We start from the raw sequence: 20293 nt of genomic DNA on the forward strand, positions 1-20293 counted from the left end.
AACTCGGAGCATCGGAAGCGTCAGCGTCGTAACCTCGGAACAAGCGTCGTAACCCAGGACGGATTTTTCCATTGAATATTTAAGAAAAAGCGTCGTAACCTCGGAACGTCGTAAGCCGGAACCGTCGTAACCCGGGGACCGCCTGTATTTGTCATGAGCCGAATAAGTTGCTTTCATCCAACATCTGGGGGGCAGACCTCTTTCCTGAGTCGATGGTCAAGGAGGTCCAAGCTGAAGCAACAAGGCTCAACCAGAGCCTTAAAGATCGTTGGGGTCTTACAGCGAAGAGACGCCAAGACCAAGCTGCAAAAGGTAAGTCTCAGAAGAAACTTAAGCGTTACCAGCCTTACCAAAAGAAGCAGCAACGCTTTACCCAGGCTGTTTCGGCTGTACCTTTGGTACAATCAGCCCAACCCTCTACTTCTAAGGCTCAGTCACAGCCTATTTATGTGATTTCCCCCCAGCCTCAGCCTTCCACCTCCTACGCTGTCTCCCCAGCCTTTAATCAAGTGTTCGAAGGCCAGGCCTTTCAGCAATATGACCGCTTTGGCAGGGGAGGAAGAGCTAGGGGATCCTTTCGTCAGAGAGGATCAGGAAGGTCTCTCAACAGGGGAAAACACTTCCGTGGAGGCCTCTGAGGTCACTCAACCCAGCAGCAGTGAGAGCTCGAAGGTAGGAGGGAGGCTGTTTCTCTTCCGGCATCGGTGGGGATTCAGCAATTGGGCACAGAGCATTGTGTCAAAAGGCCTGGGTTGGAGTTTGGATTGCGATCCTCCTCCATCCAGACCATTCCTTCAACTTCCATCAAAAGAAATGACGGAGTATGCGGAGGACCTCCTTCAGAAAGGAGCAATTTTCATAAATTCACCATAAATCAAAATATTGTGCTAGAGACTTCCAAGTCGTTGCAAAATGAAGGTAAATGATTGGATATTACTTGAATATATGAGTTTTAGCTTACAATTGCGTTTTTCGATCATTTCGGTAGAGTCAAAGTTGACCGAAGGTTGAAATTTTGGCACTTATCGTTATTTATATGAAAATATTTCAAAACAGATAAAAGCTACAACCATGGGTTGTTTTTAGTTGTATTGTGCATGAAATTGCACACATTTCCATATATAAAACTTTATGTAACGGCAAATTTAAAATGGTGCAAACATTACGACAATCGCACGAAAAAATTTATCGGAAGAGTTCCCGCGCGGACGTAAGGAAAAAGTTTTGTTCATAAATTCACTATAAATCGAAATATTGTGCTAGAGACGTCCAATTTGTTGCAAAATGAAGGTAAAGGATTGAATATTACTAGAATATAAGTGTTTTCGCTTACAATTGCGTTTTTCGACCATTTCGGTAGAGTCAAAGTTGACCGAAGGTTGAAATTTTGGCACTTATCGTTATTAATATGAAAATATTTCAAAACTGATACCATGTAACGGCTAATTTAAAATGGTGCAAAAATTATGTCAAAGTGACGAAATAATTTCTGAGATGTGTCACTGATACTTTTTAGTGTGATAAGAAAGAAATTCGCGCTTGCGTGCCTGCATAACGATTGTAAACAAAACAATGCCTTGATCCATGAGCTCCCAGCATCCCCCAAGGCACGTGATTCAAAAGTTTTTGCCTGGTAGGCCTATAAGTATTTTTCCGCGAATTTAAAAAAAAAAATTTTATGTCGACGTTTAATACATCCAATCGGCACCCAGGAGACAATTTATCTCGACGTTTAATACGACCAATCAGCGTAAGAGGGTTAAAGGGATTACACAAAATACTAGCAATCAATCTCCTCCGACTAATCCCCTTGGAAAAGCTATATGCTCTAGTGGTCGTTCATCGGTAGGATTACTTGAACCGTGAGCTAGCTAGGCAGCGCCGGAACGAGACCGGGGCAGGGGGATGGTGTGTGTCTGGAGGAGAGTGGACAAGTTGTGATCGCCTGGCCACAGCAACCGATCAGTGAGCCACCACCTTTCGGGAGCTGTAACAAGCCTACCACTAAAGGGAGCAGAAGACGGTAAGCCAACTGACACGCTAAAGGAGGCAAAGGCCCAGGCTACACACTACAGGACAAACATAAAATAAATGATGAGGAATCACTGGAAGAACTGTGAAAGAGGAATAAAAAGGGGGGGGGGGGGAACGCACCCAGCAAGGACCCAGCGTATCCCTCCGATATTGGTACAGATCCGGTCAGGTAGGCTAGCCTGGCCTCCAAAGGACGTCATGAAGTGGACGGATAGAACCTAACTAAACCCTCCAAAATCAAAAATTCCGATCTGGTCAGGTACGATAGGTCTAGGCCCAACAAACATGACACGAGAGGGATTCTCTGTCTTGGACCGCTCTCCCAGCAAGCATAATAGCCAGGGCAGGAGGAGGTAAGAGTGGGGCCGAAAGGGTGGAGGGGCAGGACTGGATGACCTACCTTCCAAAACCTAGCCTAGGTCTGGTCGGGTAGGCCAGGGAAGGGAATCGCAAGGACTTCCAACCTCACAAAGAATATGAATATTATCATAAACGTGCATACGTATAATCGAGTGCATTACTGACTAACATCGAAAAACACAATAAAAGAATGCATGCATGAATATCGCGAGAGAGATAGAGAGGAATTGCCCTCTCCACAAAACTGGCGTACTATAGGCTAGCCTAGGAGCCAAAACACACTACTCGCATGTAACATAGAGAATAAAAGTACGTACGAAAGGGAACCAACACGCTCCTGAGGGACTGAGGACAAAAAGGAGACCATCAAAGGCCAGAATAACAAAATATAAACATACAAGAGACCTCAGAGTGCGTCAGGAGTGAGTTAGGGCCTACGACATAAGGATAAAATTCGTAAAACCAAAGCTCCAGAAAACGACAGGAGCTAGAATAATGATGGTGTATACGAAAACAGAAAACAGTAGTCTAAACAGTGAAATGCAAACAGTGAGGTAAATATCATCATAAAATAACAATGAGAAAAAACGCACGCGGCGAATGATGCACCCAAGATGGCGGATGTGTTTATACCGACACCCTATGGGTGAGCGAGCTGAAGGTAGTAACTTCAGCATTCCATTTAGCTTTTTTCTCTGGTATATTTAGCATCTATTTATACCTAGAAATGCATGCTACAAGAGCATTTCACCGGCCGACACAGGTCAAGCCCAGAAAAGGTTTTTTAACAAAAGGAAAAATCTATTTCTGGGTGAAGACCTGCGTCGCCCAGTGAAATGTTCCTATAGCACTCATTTCTAGGTATAAATAAATGCTAAATATACCAGAGAAAAAAGCCATATGGAATTCCAGTGTTACTACCTCTGGATCGATCACCCTCATAGGGTGTTGGTATAGCATCAGGGGCGAGTGGAAATCACTATCACAGATACTTTGCCAATTAGCTCTCTCCTCTCTCAAAATCCCCCGCTAGAGAGGTGCCGTTGCAACGGCTACCTTCCGCTCGTCACTACTACCTCTGCCAAGAACCCTCATTCCTGAAATACGCACCCAAGCTTGGGTCAGCTAAAGGGTGGGGAAAGGAAAAGAGAGGGATGGGTTCACTGGGCGACACAGGTCTTCACCCAGAAATAGATTTTTCCTTTGTCAAAATCCCATTTCTGGGATCGACCTGTGTCGCCCAGTGAAATAGTAACAGAGAATTGGCCATACAAGCTTGGTAAAATGAGAGTAAAACAAAAAAAATTTATATGAAAGGTAAAATAAAATTTTCTTACAATTATTGTTTTAATGATCCAAGTTAAGGATAACAAAATACAAGGAGTAAATAACATATAATAATACTTTTAATAACACTGTCCTACAAGAGGGACTTCTCCCAAATAATAATGACAATAATGATAGGAAAGATAGTTGCAGTGTACTAGAAAGTACAATAAATATACAGTGGAACCTTTTATCGACAAAATTTTGTCTCGGATTTCGTACACTCGCAAACCATCCTTCCAGGGCTCACCTCATGACTGGACCCCTACCGAGCGCCCAAACAAAGCATCCTGTGTTCTTTCATGACCCATTCTGCTTTTGTGTTCACTTTTTGTGCTTTTTGTGCTTTTTATTAGAGTGCAACTGTTAAATAAGCCGTCATGGGGCCAAAGAAAGTTCCAAGTGTTAGCTCTTCTCTCAAACAGGCGATAAACACTAGAGAATTTAAGAACACGTAGGAAAGTGTTGGCTGGTGGGTGTTCTCATGCTGATCTCAGTGAGAAAATCCCTACAAGTGCTGCTGTTAGTGAATTCAAGGTCAGCAGAGGTTGGTTTGAAAAATCCAGAAAGTGAACAGGCATACATAATGTGCCTACTTCAATGATTAAGGACATGTTTTGTGGAGAATTATCATCCTAACAAAGATGTTACAATCTGTCTCCAACATCTTTAATGACAACACTGTGTTTAACTTTTGGCAAATTTTAAAGAAATGCCAGAAACAAATGTCTCTGGACAGTTTTGTTGTGCGAAAGGGGTTCAGTGACTCTCAAACTGATCCTAGTGCCAGAAAAACCAAGAGGGGAAGTAACCTCAGATTGTGCCAGTAAAAAAATAAAGACATGTAACCTGAGATATGTCCTTATCAGCTGAAATCCTTCTGGAGGGAAATTCCCCTACCATACAATAACCTCTCCTCCTTCCTCTCCCCTCTCCTCCTTCCTCTCCCCTCTCCTCCTCTCTCCTCTACATCTCCATACCTTAACAAATGTGTTCCATAAAGGTAAGAGTGACATTTAATATTAATTTATTATTTCATTAGTCATTTACATTTAATATTTCTCATTGTTCTCTGTATGTAAAAATGTGTTTAATCCCTATAAAATGTATTTTTTAAGTATTTTTGGGTGTCTGGACCACATTAACTGTATTTACATTATTCCTTATGAAAATTACTGTTTCAGATTTCGTACGTTTCAACTTAGTAGGACATTCTAAAATGGCTTATGTACAAAAACCGAGGTTCCACTGTCACAGTGTAAGTGCAAAAATGAAAATCCACTTACTGTAATTCTCTTTCGATGAAACAAAAGACAGTCCAAGAAGTGCAATGTTTTCCACAACATTTAAAGCTGTTGTCACTTTCACCATGCTCTGTAAATGAAAATACTTATAGTGTAACATCATAAATATATTGTAATTATAATTACTGAGACAGAATCCTAAGCAAAGTGATTTAATACTGAAATTGATTTCACAATAATAAAGAAAAGTATCTTTTCATGATTACAAAAGTTAAACCTGATTTTTGGTAGCACAGCCACTGTTTGTCTTCATAGGAGTTACTGTTATGATCTCTCCCAGGGCTCCATAAGAGAGGGCACAATATCAAAGAATTCTCTTATAGTTGTTGACCAAAATAGTGCCTTTGATTTGATGTAGTGAAAGAGTATAAAAGGACTCACTGCAAGGGCTCTTTCCCTTGCCTACAGCATCTACTAGTTTTCCCCATACACCCTTGTCACACAGATGTGGCAACAACATGCAGGTCAGCCAAGTGCTGAAGCAGACCTAAGTACAATGCTTCGACACCCACATGCCCCTAAGTATATGCTCAAGAAGAATTTTGCATTCATAGGGTCATATTGACAAAATGTTCCAGTTACCTGCTGAGAAAAGCTAGGTGCATGGTCTTAAAATTTTTCTCCAGTTAGTCATAATTGTTAAATTCTGCTAGTCCATGCATTTTTCAAGTTTGGGATTTTGGATGAAGCTACTACACGTGTTAATGTTTACTATCAAATTTAACAATTCTTAAATCTCATAAATAAAAAAAATTGTAACTGAAAATTATCAATCACTAGATTCTTTCATTGTACGTTGATATTTTCATCTATGTAGTGAAAAAGGAAAATTGATCTTTTCGCCTACCTTCACAGCTATGAAATGATAACAATGACTTGGTTTCTCCTAAGTGCTTAACATACTGCATTGTTTTAACTAAGCATCCCTTTTTCTTTTTATTAATAATTTAGAAACATTTGAAATGAATTACTACTTACTAGAAAAATTTCCTCTCATTATCTGTACCCTTTAAATGGATGGAAACCCTCATATGAGCAGCAAATCAGGTGGAAACAGGTTCCATTACTTCAATAGCCCACAAATTTACCAAAGGCAAATTTTAGACTATCTTAGCTCTACGATGTCTTTTTACATATTTGTTCATAAATATACCAAGGGGTTGCTGGTGGTCTCAGTTCTTATCCTTTCTGATAGTATGTCAGTTATAACCGTAATTTTGCAATGAAAAGTTCAAAGAATTATTAGAAAAAACAAGTATAATCCAAAAAAGTTAATGCATCTTCGATCTGAGTAAATTTACGTAAATGTTTTACAACAAATATACTCAGAATCTGTTAATGATTTTAGCTCTTATCTGTTATGATATTGTGTGAGTTGTAATTATAATTTTACAAAATAAAATAAAATAAATTAGAAAAAAAGGGATTTTGACGAAGGAAAAATCTATTTCTGGGGAGAGACCTGTGTTGCCCGGTGAAAAGGTCCTTCTTGCTACTTTTCTGATATAAATAGTTTCCAAATATACCAGAGAAAGTTTTAGCATTGGTATGCAGAGGTTACTACCCTCGCGCGAGCACCCTGAGGGCGTCGTGTATAAAGAAAGGGCATGTGAAAGCCACTATTCACAGGTCGTCTTCCATTTAGATTATTCCTTCATCAACATACATATGTGGGGTGTGCCGTAACAGCTGTCTCAACCGCACCGTCTTGGACCACCCCGCCACCGCCTGATGCTAGCGCCATCTGACAGCCTTCTATATTTGGATTTCAATATTGGCTTGGAAAGGAAAGGGATGGGAAACCAGGGTAGGGTTTCACTGGGCGACACAGGTCTCTCCCCAGAAATAGATTTTTCCTTCGTCAAAATCCCTTTTCTGGGTCGACCTGTGTTCGCCGGTGAAAATATGCAAGAGAATGCCTTCCAAGCCTTACGAATCTCAATTCTAGTAAAAGGTAGAATGAAATCGTCCTAAATATATACCAATTTACTTAATTACTTAATTCTAGTGTATAAACTTAACAGCTAAACTTAAGACTAGATCTTAAACTATGACTTAATTTAATTATATATGCATAATTAGCAAATGATGTAAAGTTTTATATACACTCATTATTTACAATATGTACATCTAGGGTTGAGGGCATCCCAAGGCTGTTCGACACTCCCTAGGGGAGAACATCATACTCTGGATGGCTGTTTCTGCCCCACCGAGGTGAGAGGCATCGTGGCAAGAGTGGCAGGTAGAAGGGAGAAAGTATTAAGAATAGGACGAAAAATGAAATAAGAGGATAAACTACTCCGGAGAGACTAATCTCCCCGCAGCTATGGTAGAAAATTTTTAGGGCTTGAATGTTCTTCAAATAGTGGCGTTTAAGAACTAGAGAAGATTTCCAACCCGTATACTTCTTAAGATCATCAAAATTCATGTTTTGAAAATAGTTAATTGATGTGGCTACAGCCCGAATGTCATGAGCATGTGGGAAAGATTCTGGGTTAGCCTGTTTTATGAAGTAGAGTATTTGCTGTCTAATACCCTGTATGGAGATAGTACCTCCTTGCTCTCTGATAAATAATGGGCCGGAGGATCGTGAGGAGGACCTAGCTAAAAATGACTTAAGAGTCACTACAGGATACAGAGATGTATCCTGAGGTAAAGGTATAATCTTCCAAGGAGACCATCTATTTTGAGGGTCTTCATTCTTAACTAGGAAACTCCTGTCTGGAGAGAGCAGCACTTCTCCTGACGGGAGGAAATCTATGTTCTCAGGATTACGGGAGAGAGCTACTAATTCTGATATTCTGGCACCTGAGGCCATGACTGTAAGAAACAAGGTTTTTCTCATCAGAGAAATGTAAGAGCAGGATTCATTATTGGTGCCCGAGGCTAGTTTCAAAACATCGTTTAAGAACCAGGTGACTTTTTGTGGACGGGCTGTAGGTCTAAGCCGTGCACAAGCTTTTGGAATGGACGAAAAATAAGAATCTGCTAGATTTATGTTAAATCTGACCTGAAAAATCTTTTTCAGGGCCGACTTAATTGTTGTAATAGTACTAGCGGCTAGGCCTTTTTCAAACAAAGTTCTAAAGAATGAAATGGCCAGGTTTGGGGTCATCTGAAGAATGTCTGAATTCTTTAAGAAGTCTGCTAATTTCTTAACAGCTGAATCATATTGCCTAAGCGTTGAATCCCTCTTGTCAGATTCTATGACGTTATCCGGATCAATATTTGCATCTCTATGAGCTGCAAACTTCATGAAGTCCACAAAGTTAGGGTTTGTAGCATTCCTGAGGAAGCTGACACAGTCTGTGTTTGAACCACTTGTGTCAACTTCGGATGTGGGATCCGTCTGGGATGGAGTTTCAGCTCTAGCAGGAGCGGAAACCAGTTGCTTTTGGGCCAGCTGGGTGTTACCAGAGCTACTTGCCCTTTGAAGGAGCGTAGTTTGTGTAGTACCCTCATCAGAAGATTCACTGGAGGGAACAGATAAATCTTCTGCCAGAGGTTCCAGTCTAGTGCTAATGCGTCTATGGCATAAGCCTGAGGGTCCAGGTTGGGTGCTATATAACAAGGAAGTTTGTGATTGGTGCTTGTCGCAAACAGATCCACCTGGGGACCTGGAACCAGTCTGGATATCCACCGAAACGAAGTCATGTCTAGGGACCATTCCGACTCTACCGGTTTGGTCCTGGATAAAGCGTCCGCTATAACATTTCTCACTCCAGCCAGATGTGTTGCTGACAGGAACCAGTTTCTTTTTGCTGCCAAGGTAAAGATTGTTACTAGAACATGATTCAGTTTGGGTGACTTGGATCCCCCTCTGTTTATGCAGTGGACTACCGCTGCGTTGTCTGAGACTATCCTCACATGACTTTTCTTGTGAGGGGACAATCGCTTCAAGGTTAGAAACATGCAGAGGGACCAGGTCCCTTGGAACATATGGTGTTGGGAGTATCCCCCCCAACCACTGAGTGATGCGTCTGTATGAATCGTCACTTGCAGAGGGGGAAATTGCATAGGAACTGCTTTGGCAAGGTTCTTGGACTTCGTCCAAGGAAGAAGTTTCTTTACCAATATAGGGGAATCGATAAGACTTTGTCTCTTAGATGTATATTGGCTCTCTTCCTCCAAACACGATTGATGTCTTTGAGTTTGGCTTTCAATAGGACGTCTGTTACCGAGGCAAATTGGAGTAAGCCGAGGATTCTTTCTAAAGATCGCCGTGATATCTTTATGTTCCTGATGAAATGTTTTGTCGCTGATGCTATCTCCTAGACCTTCTTGGTTGGGAGGGATAGCTTGTGGTCCTGCAGGTCCCAATGAATACCCAGGCATTCGAACTGGGTTGCTGGTTGCAGTCGGGATTTCTTCAGATTCAACTGAAAGCCTAGACTCTGCAGAAACCGAATTACTTTGGTTGTTGCTCTGCGACATTCTTCTACTGTGTTCGCCCAAATGAGCCAGTCGTCTAGGTAGGCTACCAGCATTATTCCTTGGTTCCGGAGTTCTTGTAATACTCTCTCTCCTAGTTTCGTAAATATCCTGGGTGCAATGTTGAGGCCGAAAGGCATCACCTTGAATGCATAGGATTTTGTGCCTAGGCGGAAGCCTAGGTACGGAGAGAAGTTTCTTACTATCGGAACATGATAATAGGCATCTGTAAGATCTATAGAGGTGGTGATGGCCCCACGGGGAAGTAAGGTCCGCACCTGAGAGACAGTCAGCATACGGAACTTGTCGCAAAGAATGTAAGAATTCAGTTTGGACAAGTCCAGAATTACTCTCATTTTGGAAGAATTCTTCTTTGGAACAGTAAACAGATGTCCCTTTTTACTCTCTTTATAACCTTTTTCTGTAGGATATCTTTGGTGTATTCTTTCAGATCTGGTGTGAGTGTCTGAAAGAAGTTCACCGGCAGAGGTGGAGACCCCTTTATCCACCTCCAACCCAGCCCTTTGGAAACAATACTGTGTGCCCAAGGGCTGAAGGTCCATCGATCTCGGAACCGGTATAGTCTCCCTCCTACCCGGTTCATCTCATTGGTTATGTGTTGGTTTATATCCTCTGCCTCCCCTTGCACCTCTAGCTCTAGGTCCACCCCGCTGGCGGGACTGACCCCTAAGCTCTGCCCCCACCGGATTGCCTAGCATAACCCCGAAATGCTCCGGTGGCTTCGTAAGCCGGGTTAAAGGCCGGAGAAGACATCCAAGTTGCCGCAGCCGTTGATTGCGAGCGCTGTGGAGCTGGTACTAGCATGAACTGTTGCGGCGGAGGTGCTTTGGACATCGAGGGTTTCGACGCCTGGGCCAGAGGGATAGGTACCAGACAACCCCCCCACACAAATAGCTAGAACCTGTGAATAGTTAAAACCCCTGTAAAAACACTCAAAATTGCCTATTTTTCTAGGTAAAACCCACTAAAAATTCTTATACCTGGTTTTTTAAATAGTTTTATCCCAAAAAGTGTATTCTATGATTAAATTTATAAAAAAAACCAAGAATTTGTGTATATCTCAAAGAAAACTACCACGAATAGGTGAATTTTCCATGAATAATAGGGGTATATGTTCTAGAGAGAAAGGCGCAAATATGTGAGTCTACAAATTAGGGGGGTTCACTGTATCCTTGTCTACAAATATTCGATATACTCTAGAAACTCAAACTGAACTTACAAGAATGGAATGCTCTTGTAAAAATAAATACTAGGTAACAGTTTTAAATGTAGAGCCACCCAAAATAAGTTTATATACCATCATTTGTGGTATTTTAAGTAACATTTACTAGGCTAGCAAATGCCAGAGCATTACAAGGCTGTACTATTACTGCAATACTTCTAGGTCCTTATATCAGCCATTATTGTAATTGTTGCTTAATCAAAAGTCAAGGTCTCACATTTATATAACCCATTTCTTCTTCTGATATTAAAATTTCTTCATTTGCTAATGTAGTGCTATATTAAACAAGTGGCAAGCTGGTAATGGTACTTTTGGTTCATCATGATTTATAGGGATGGCAGCAATAATTCCTGTTACCACTATAAGAATGTTACCCAATGAATTGATCTTTTACCCAGTTGTTACAGCTATATACTTAAAACAATGTCAGTCCATTTCATACTGATCCTCCTCCCACTTACCTGATAGGTATATGCAGATTGCATTTGATAGTGTCTCATGGTTTTTTGTCTTTGCTTACTACTAAGCTGCTACTGCAGACTGTATAATCTGCTGTTTGCCAGTGGGATGGCCCATATCACTAGCCATAAACACAACCCTGCTCATATGTGTTTTGTCAGATATACGCTAATTAATCAAGAAGTTCCTGGCAGCAAACTATGAAGGAAAGGCTTGATTTAGACTAGTTCTTTGAGTTCAAGGTTTCAGAGAAAGTGCTGGGTAGGAGAATACAGGCAGTCCTCAGTTATTGGCAGTCTCGGTTATTGGCAGTCTCGGTTAATAGCAATCCGGTTTTATGGGGCTTGTCTAGCGCCATAAAATCTGCGGTTTATGGCGCCGTAAGGACAGAGTTTCAGTTATTGGCGCCATAAAGTGCTGATAATAAGAGTTATGGCACCATAACATACCTAACAGAGGCGCCATTAAGCGAAACTTGGTGCCATACGCGCCATAAATTGCCAAGTTTCGGTTAATGGCAATTTTCGCTTATCAGCACCCCACCGATAACTGGAGACTGACTGTATACTATCTTCCAGGCAGAGCTCTGGCAGAAAGTGTTCCTTCCTTTTCTGAGCAGATTCCATGTCCCAAACAGTACGCAGTAATACAAGAATTAAAGTTACCCTGTATGATTCCTCTGAAGGAGACCAAGAGTCATACATGGGGATAAATTCCCCCATAATTGGGCATGAAGTGGACCTTGCTGTATAACTTTCCCTCCTAAACCGTGGCCACTGAGAGAGAAGGCCAGTTCAGAACAGGTAAACTAGACAGTCATCCGGGCAGCCATTCGATTTTTTGTTTGAATGATGACTCTAATCGGAGGGGTGACATAGCTAACTTTAAAAGTAGGTATGATTCATCTCAAATACTAATTACAATGAGTCCATTGTGTCATGGTGATATGGTTAATCCCTAGGTGACACAGACTGGATAGCAAGGTGATAAAACTTAGGTAGTGCATAAAATGCAGACTTTGATACTTAGACGGATATGAAATATAAGGGGTTCAACAGGCTTTAGTGCTAAAATTTATTACACAACCCCATGGCAAAGACATGAAATCACTGTCTCAGCATATGGTATGCATGATTATTTCTGTTGTATGAGACATATACGTGCTTCATTGGGCTCATTGGAAAGTGCTTTTCAAGAGTTTTTAACCGATGATAAATCTATTAAAATTTATATTAAAAAATTTGGAACAGTAGAGTAAAAAACCGAACCTATGTAAAATGTATATCTGGATATCTGTACTTAAAACACGGTAGCTACATATTTTCTACACGCTTAATTACGTATAAGCATTTAAAAGGGATTTTCAAGAACTTTCCAATGTGCCTATATTTATTACAACTGGTGGAAAATTTAGGACGACAGAGTGAAAAAAGTGCATGCAAGACTATACTTTAATAGCTTAATTCAGCATCTTCTCCACCCTTTCCAATGGCGCCATGCAGTGACAATCAGCGTCAATACATTTATACATGCATGTCTATTCCATGTTTATAGTTCCATGGTTAGGACTAACCACAAAACGACAAAAACCAAGAACTTACTGCAGTATAAGTAATTTTTTTAATCATAAATGTAATTGTACGTAATCATGAAAATACTAACATGGCATACCACCATAGCTTTCTCTTTAGAGGTCATGTCCTGTTGTTCTAAACCACCCACATATTTTAGATATGCTCTATACGATAGTACTATCCTAAAATACGTACCTGTACAGTAAACATCACTCCAAAATCATTTTGCAACACAAGAAAATATCAATACGTAAAATGTACGCCCAGTGCATTACAGCAGAATGATGCCGTAAGCCAAAGAATACGGGATACTTAAGAGTAGCAGTTGTAGGCTGGTACTTAATTTTGCAACATGACTTTGAAATGATATCAGGGTTTTCTAGGTTCATAGGTTGAGGTATATTTTTGTTTAAACTGTCAAGTTTGGCAAACTGATAAAACAGGTAATTATGAGCATTTTTTATGGTGTATATAGCCTACTTAAGAGTAACAGTAGTAGAAGAGTACTGTAATGTAAGGTTACTTTGGGTGGTTTGGGATGTATTTTTATTCAAAATTATATTGTGTTAGTATGATAATTTAAAGTATATTTTTGTTTGAAATATCAAATTAAGCAGTGAAATGTTAAAATAGGCACTTATAAGCATTTCAGTTTAAGGAGTACAGGTATTTGGCAGTTACAAGCATTTTTACAAGGGATTTTTGCATTTCCTCAGTAGGTTCTGGAACCTGTTCCCACATAAAAATGGGGAGGGCAAATTAAATTTATTTTAATTTGTAAAATTCTCATTACAGCTCACACAATATCAAAGCAATTAAGAACTGAAATCTGTAACAAATTCTGAGTAGTATATTTGTTGTAAAGTATTGATGTAAATTTACGGAGATTGAAGATGCAGTAACTTTTTTAATTATACATGTTTTTTTCTAATATTTCTTTGCACTTAACTGACATACTATCATATAAGATAAACTAAAACCAACAGCAGGAAAAATATAATATAAATGACAAGACAGCAGACCCAAACTTTTTCACAGGGGTAGGTTCCAAACCCACTGCGGAACTGCAAAATCCCCTCTCAAACCACTTACAACTGCTAAATGCCCTGTGCTCCTTAAACTAAAATGCTTATAACTGTCTACGTATTTTAACAGTTCACTGTCTAATTCAATAGTTCAAACAAAATATACCTTAAATTATCATACTACAATTCAATGTTTCAAACAAAAATACACCCTAAACCATCATCCCAAAACAACCAAAGTAATCTTACATTACCCTGCTACTACTGTAACTCTTAGGTATATGCACATATGCATCCCTTAAATGCTTATAACTGCCTATTTTAACAGTTCATCATCCAACTTGACCGTTCAAACAAAAATATATCTCAAAGTATTATCCCAAAACACCCTAATATCATATCAAAGTCATCTTACATTACATACCTACACCTACAACTGTTACTCTTACATATCCCCTATAATTCAGACATGCACATTTTCTTTAGCCTAATATAACTTTGTGCACTGTCTACTATACTGCACATAATGTACATATATTTGACTGAAATTTTGTTGTGTTCTAAGATGTTTCTGAAATGATAATTACTGTATAGTACATATTTTAGGACCGTGCAAAGGTAGTTTAGAATGACAGGACACGTTCCTCCAAACAGAATGCTATGATTATGTACAAATACATTTACAGTAGCTCCCAAGCAATCACGCTTCCAGTTAATCGCAAGCTATCTGTGGAACTTATCTCTAAATATATCGTGGAAAAATTACTAATTTACAGGGCTGTTTGTTGAGCAATACTCACTAAAACAGGTTTTGACGTAGGAAAAACCTATTTTTGGTAGTCATTGTTGAGTCCTCAAAGGATTTATCCTCCATGGCGTGTGCCAGCACCCCATGATGATCAGACTAATAGCAAAGAAATATCTTTCAGCCTGGTCTTGTTGCCGGGTATTATGCCATAACGATAAACACTATGACAAGTATAATGGACTCAAGAGACAAGAAGGCATTTCATCTTGTCTTCAGTGAAGCCTTACCCAGTTTCCTACATCAAAACCTGTAGAAGTGACTACTGTACATGCGCATTGGCCATCTTGTTTTATGATCGGGCCGGTTTACAGACCAAGATCCATTACGTACTCTGTTGGTCAAAGCAGGATGAACCTTTTACCCAGATCCCATGGTTTTTTGTCAGGGGAAGTGGGAGGGTTTTGAGGACTCAACACCGTCTATCAAAACTAGGTTTTACCTCCACCAAAACCTGTTTTCTGGGTTCGACCTGTGTCTGCCGGTGAAAAGCTCCTGTGGTTCTCTTTTCTAAGTATAAATAGATCCTAAATATACCAGAGAAAAAACTAGCGTGGAATGCTGAAGTTACTACCCTCAGCTCGATCACCCCCAAGGGCGTCGGTATAAGCACTAGGGCGAGTGGAAGCCACTTCTCACAGGACTTCTGCCAATTAGAGGATTCCTTTCAAAGTCCCTTCCACAGCGAGAGCCGTTACAACGGCTACCCCCTCTACCTTCCGCTCGCTACTACTACTACTACTACCATACCGCCATCTTCATTCCTGTAATTAGCTTCGGTGTGTTCACACGCGTCTTAGCTGCTCCCTCGGTGCCTTATTTTGTCGAAGCCATGTCTATTGTAGAGCTCCCTGCTTCTTCACCCAAGTTGAGTATTCCATTTTGTGTTTTCGTAATTCGTATGGTTATGATGCATCCCTTTTTTAGCCTTCGCCCTCTTAAAATACACACTGGGATGCCGCTAGTTCATCCACCATTTTGGATGCATCATCAGACGCATGCGTTGTTATTACTAGTTATTTCTTGTTATTTTATTGTTACTTTAATTTTATTTTTATGTTTTATTACAGTTATCGTTACCGTTTTCGTATTACGTGCTTTATTCACCTGCCGACTGAGTCGGATTTCGGTTCGTATTTTTAAGGTAGGCCTAACATGCTCATGACGTCCTCTGGGGTTCTTAAATTGTTGGTTAATTCATATTCTAGCCTCTGGCTTCTCCCCAGCCCCTCAAGAGCGTGTTTGTGCCCCTCTGTGCCTATTCTTTATTATGCATTGTATATGTGCTTTTCATTGGGCTACTAGCTGGCCTAGCGTATTTATCATTGTAAAGGAGTGAGTCGTCTCTCTCTCTCTGCCGATGCGAGGCATGCATGCATTATTGCTTTAATGCGAACCAGATAAGTACTTGATTTTATGCACGTTTATGATTTTCATATCACTGAGAGGTTGGAAGTGTTGCTTTCCTCCCCTGGCTTACCCGACCAGGCCTAGACTAGGTTTTGGAAGGTAGGCCTGGTGCTCCTACCCCTATACCCCTTAGGCCTCTCCCCCCGTCCGCGCTATGGTGATAACGGGGAGGACATCAAGGATAGAGAGTCTCTCTCTTGTCATATTGTTGGACCTATCCTCCCTGCCTGACCAGATCGAATTTCGATTTTGGAGGGTTTGGTTGAGCGCCCACTGTCCACGCCATGACGTCCTTGGAGGTTTATCTGGCCTACCTGACTGGATCCATAGTGATCTCGGAGGGTTAGGCTAGATCCATGCTGGGTATTCTCCTTACACCTTATGTCCCTCTAGCAACTCTTCCATAATGCCTCATTATTGTATTGTATTAGTTGTATATTGTTAATTTAGGTGGTCTGGTATGTATATCGCCTTGGCCTAGCCTCCTTTAGGAGAACAGTTGGCTTACCGCCTCCTGCCCCCTTTAGTAGTAGGCTATGACCTTCCATTTGAGAGTGATAACCAATCGGTCGCTGTACCAATCACGACTGGCCATGGGCCAGTCAATCTACTACCCCCTGTAGTAGTAGGCTACACAGCCTCCAGTAGGTGCCTCTCTCTGATCGGGTTTTATGGGCAGGCGATCACGACCGACCACACCTCCATACACCCTCCCCCCTCCACTCCCCAGCTCGGCTCTGCCTGACGCTGTCTTATAGCTCGCGGTGCTAGTAGTCTTATTGATGAATGGTCACTAGAGCTTTTCTGGGCTCAGCCGTGTCGCTCCGTGAAATATGTTCCTTTAGCGCTATTTCTAAAGTAAATTATTGCTAAAATACCAGAGAACTGCTAAATTGGACATGCCAGAATATTCTGACTCGCTCACCCTTTCTAAAAGGGTGTTGGTATGAATCTGGGGCGAGTGAAAAACACTACCACAGCAGCCTCTCCAATTAGCCTTTTCCACATCAAAACCCTTTAGAAAAGGGGAGCCGTGCTACAGCTCACTCCCTGCTACCGCGAAGGTAGCGTCACGGTCGACATTCCTTTGATAGCCATTCCGAGAGCTGCACGTTATTTTTGCGTTCTGTTTTTATCTGCCTTTTTGGCTTGTGTTTGTTAGTTATGGATCGTCAATCTGCCTCCCCATCCAAGTTAAGTACTGGTTTTTTGTTCGGCACTATTTAGGGAGTGATTTTGACCCTTGTGGTTCTTTTATTTAGGGTTTTGTCTGGCGTCGCCTTCGCTGACGAGGCTGGGCGCCGCCATTACGCGTTCCCCTTTTTTGTCGTTTCGGTTTCGCGTGGTCTTCCATACTTCGTGAACCGAGTTGTATATCAGTACTCTTATTTCCCTTTTCTTGGATGGCAGTTTTTGTCGATCGTGTATATGCTTATGTTTATATTTTTGTTTATTTCAGAGCTTTTTCGCCCAAGGGTCGGAGAGGTAGGGTTACTGGTATTAGGGTTATCCCCTTATGTCTCCGAATGGATAGCTCCGCCAGCTTGATAGTGGTCTAGCATCACACCAGCCAACGGGCAGCGCACCGGATTGTACATTATACTGCTCCGCCGCTCGGTTGCCTCTTCTCTCCGTTGTCCCCGCCTTCTCACTCAAGGAGGGATGGATTCAGGCTGGGAGTTGCCTACCCCCCTCCCCGATGCATTCAGGTTCAGGTATAGGATTTACCTTCTCCTGTTCCGCTCGTTTCAGCCTCCTTCCGTCGACATTACTTATGACAACTAGATTATGAGACTCCGAGTAGGCTAAGCCCTTTAGGGATTACTCCTTGTTACCAGATATATATATATACAGTGTTCCCCCCGTATTCGCGGGGGATGTGTACCAGACACCCCTGCGAATAGTTAAAACCCGCGAATAGTTAAAACCACCACTAAAAATGCTTATAACTGCCTATCTTGAAAGTTCAGATGCCAAATGTATACCTTTAATAACATCCTACTTCAAATATACCTAAAATTACTAACCTATTACTGTATTAATCTTTGAGGTTATATATTAATATCATTTTAAAGTCATCTTAAACATTTTACCATTAAAAATATATACCTACAGCAAATAATAGAGAGAGAGAGATAAGAGAGAGAGAGAGAGAGAGAGAGAGAGAGAAGAGAGAGAGAGAGACCAATCAATGGCAACATCATATATTTGACCCTCAAGAGTGAAATTATGAATTCATTTCTGAGAGAGAGAGAATAATAATGGTGAGAGAGATAGAGAGTGAGAGAGAGAGAAGAGAGAGAGAGAGAAGAGAGAGAGAGAGAGAGAGAGAGAGAGAATAACTCGTAGACTCCGCTTCCTCCTTCCTCCCCTCCACCAATTCGTATATCAAACTCATTTACTCCCCCGCCCATGTTCCTCCAAGTGGATAAAAAGACTGGAATCGCTATTTTAATTAATCTTTATTAATATTTGAAAATTATTATTATAAGTAAATAATTTATTTACACTACAAAACAATAAACATACTATAGAGAGAGAGAGAGAGAGAGAGAGAGAGAGAGAGAGAGAGAGAGAGAAGAGAGAGAGAGAGAGAATGTTATTGTTACTGTTTTAATCTCATTAAACGTAATATTATTTGTAAACTAGTACTGTATATTATTAATTTACCATAAAATGTAGTAATGTCCTTAAAGATATACTTATACATCACTTCCAGCCCAAACAGAGGGCGAGAGTTTACCACTAGTTCATGCTAGTATCTCGTGTGGAGTAGAGAGAGAGAGAGAGAGAGAGAGAGAGAGAGAGAGAGAGAGAGAGAGGTTGTCCTTATTTAAAAGAGTGAAATGGATAGATTATTGTACTTCTTTAAAATACTATCACATGTGAATTTTGAGATTAGTTATATTTATATTATTATTATTATTATTATTATGCGAAAATATTAATAAACATACACATGTACCATAGAAATTATCTCATATCAGCAAAAGAGAAAGAGAGAGAATTTCAATGATCCGGAGAATGGCAACACTCGCATCCCCTCTGGATTTGACAGTTGGAACCAGACCAAATCCAAGCTGGCTACGTGTTCAACAAACAAGACACGGGGTTAAATGCATTTTCTTTTATTCTTACATATTCTTTTTATTTATAAACTAAAATCTTGCTGGATTCACTTTAGTATTTTCTTTAATGAATTTATATTATTGCTGTTTCATTAATACTGATATTTGAAAATTAGTAAATCATCATCCAAAAAACATACATCGCTTTGAGAGAGAGAGAAGAGAGAGAGAGAGAGAGAGAGAGAGAGAGAGATTATCGTAGTATTTGTAAAATACTTTCACATATGATTTTTGTAATTACAGTTATTATTATTATTATTATTATTATTAATTATTATTATTATTATTATTATTTAATATTAATAACATATTACGCATATATGTACCCATAAAAATCTCTCATCTCAGTAAAAGAGAGAGAGAGAGAGAGAGAGAGAGAGAGAGAGAGAGAGAGAGAGAGAGAGAAGAGAGAGGGGGGGGGGTGGAAATTTCATGAGCACTTGATGGCAGCAACAAATCAGCTCCTTCCCCCTCCGGTCACTTAACTTGATACGTATTTCTGAGTTTTAGTACCTGGAGTTAGAGAAAGAATCTGACTGGGATTTCCTTCATTCTTCCATAATTTTTTAAATTTATAAGCTAAAATCTTACTAATTCACTATGGTATTTTCTTTAATGAATTGATATTATTGCTGTAAAATAAATATAAATTAATATTTAATAAATCAAAATATCTTTATTTTCATACAAAAATAAAAAACATACATCTTTGTGGAGAGAGAGAGAAGAGAGAGAGAGAGAGAGAGAGAGGAGAGAGAGAGAGAGAGAGAGAGAGAGAGAGAGAGAGAGAATTATTATTTTTATTATGTGATATCATTTAAACTTATTAAACTTACTAATACAGTATTAATCAAAATTAATGTTTGAAAAATTAGTAATCATTTTTGTATCATAAAAATGTATTTAGTCATGAAAATAAACATCAAAATACACTAATTAGTGATTATTTTCGTCGGAAAATTCCGCGAATGGGCGAGTCCGTCCGCGAATAATTTCTAGATAGGTTCCAAAGAAAAATCCGCGAATGTGTGAGTCCGCGAATCCAGGAACGCGAATACGGGGGGAACACTGTATATAGATATAAAAACTCTGTAGATATCTCCAGAGGTCTGATGTAGTGTGACTCAGCATCACACTCGCCACCGGAGTTATTGTACTAAGTTTCCGCAGCTCACTCTCCGTTCTCTCGTGTAG

At 40.3% G+C, this 20293-nt stretch overlaps 1 protein-coding gene across 1 annotated transcript in view; it reads right to left on the reverse strand.

Annotated features, from left to right (window-relative positions):
* LOC135221411 (post-GPI attachment to proteins factor 2-like) overlaps positions 1-20293 on the reverse strand; it is a 300470-nt gene that overhangs the window by 161516 nt on the left and 118661 nt on the right. The window contains exon 3 of the mRNA XM_064259194.1: positions 5007-5094. Coding sequence (XP_064115264.1) covers positions 5007-5094 — 88 coding nt within the window. The remainder of the gene's footprint in view (positions 1-5006; positions 5095-20293) is intronic.

The sequence above is a fragment of the Macrobrachium nipponense genome, chromosome 20 (genome assembly GCF_015104395.2).
Source record: "Macrobrachium nipponense isolate FS-2020 chromosome 20, ASM1510439v2, whole genome shotgun sequence".
In the NCBI taxonomy this organism is placed as follows: domain Eukaryota; kingdom Metazoa; phylum Arthropoda; class Malacostraca; order Decapoda; family Palaemonidae; genus Macrobrachium; species Macrobrachium nipponense.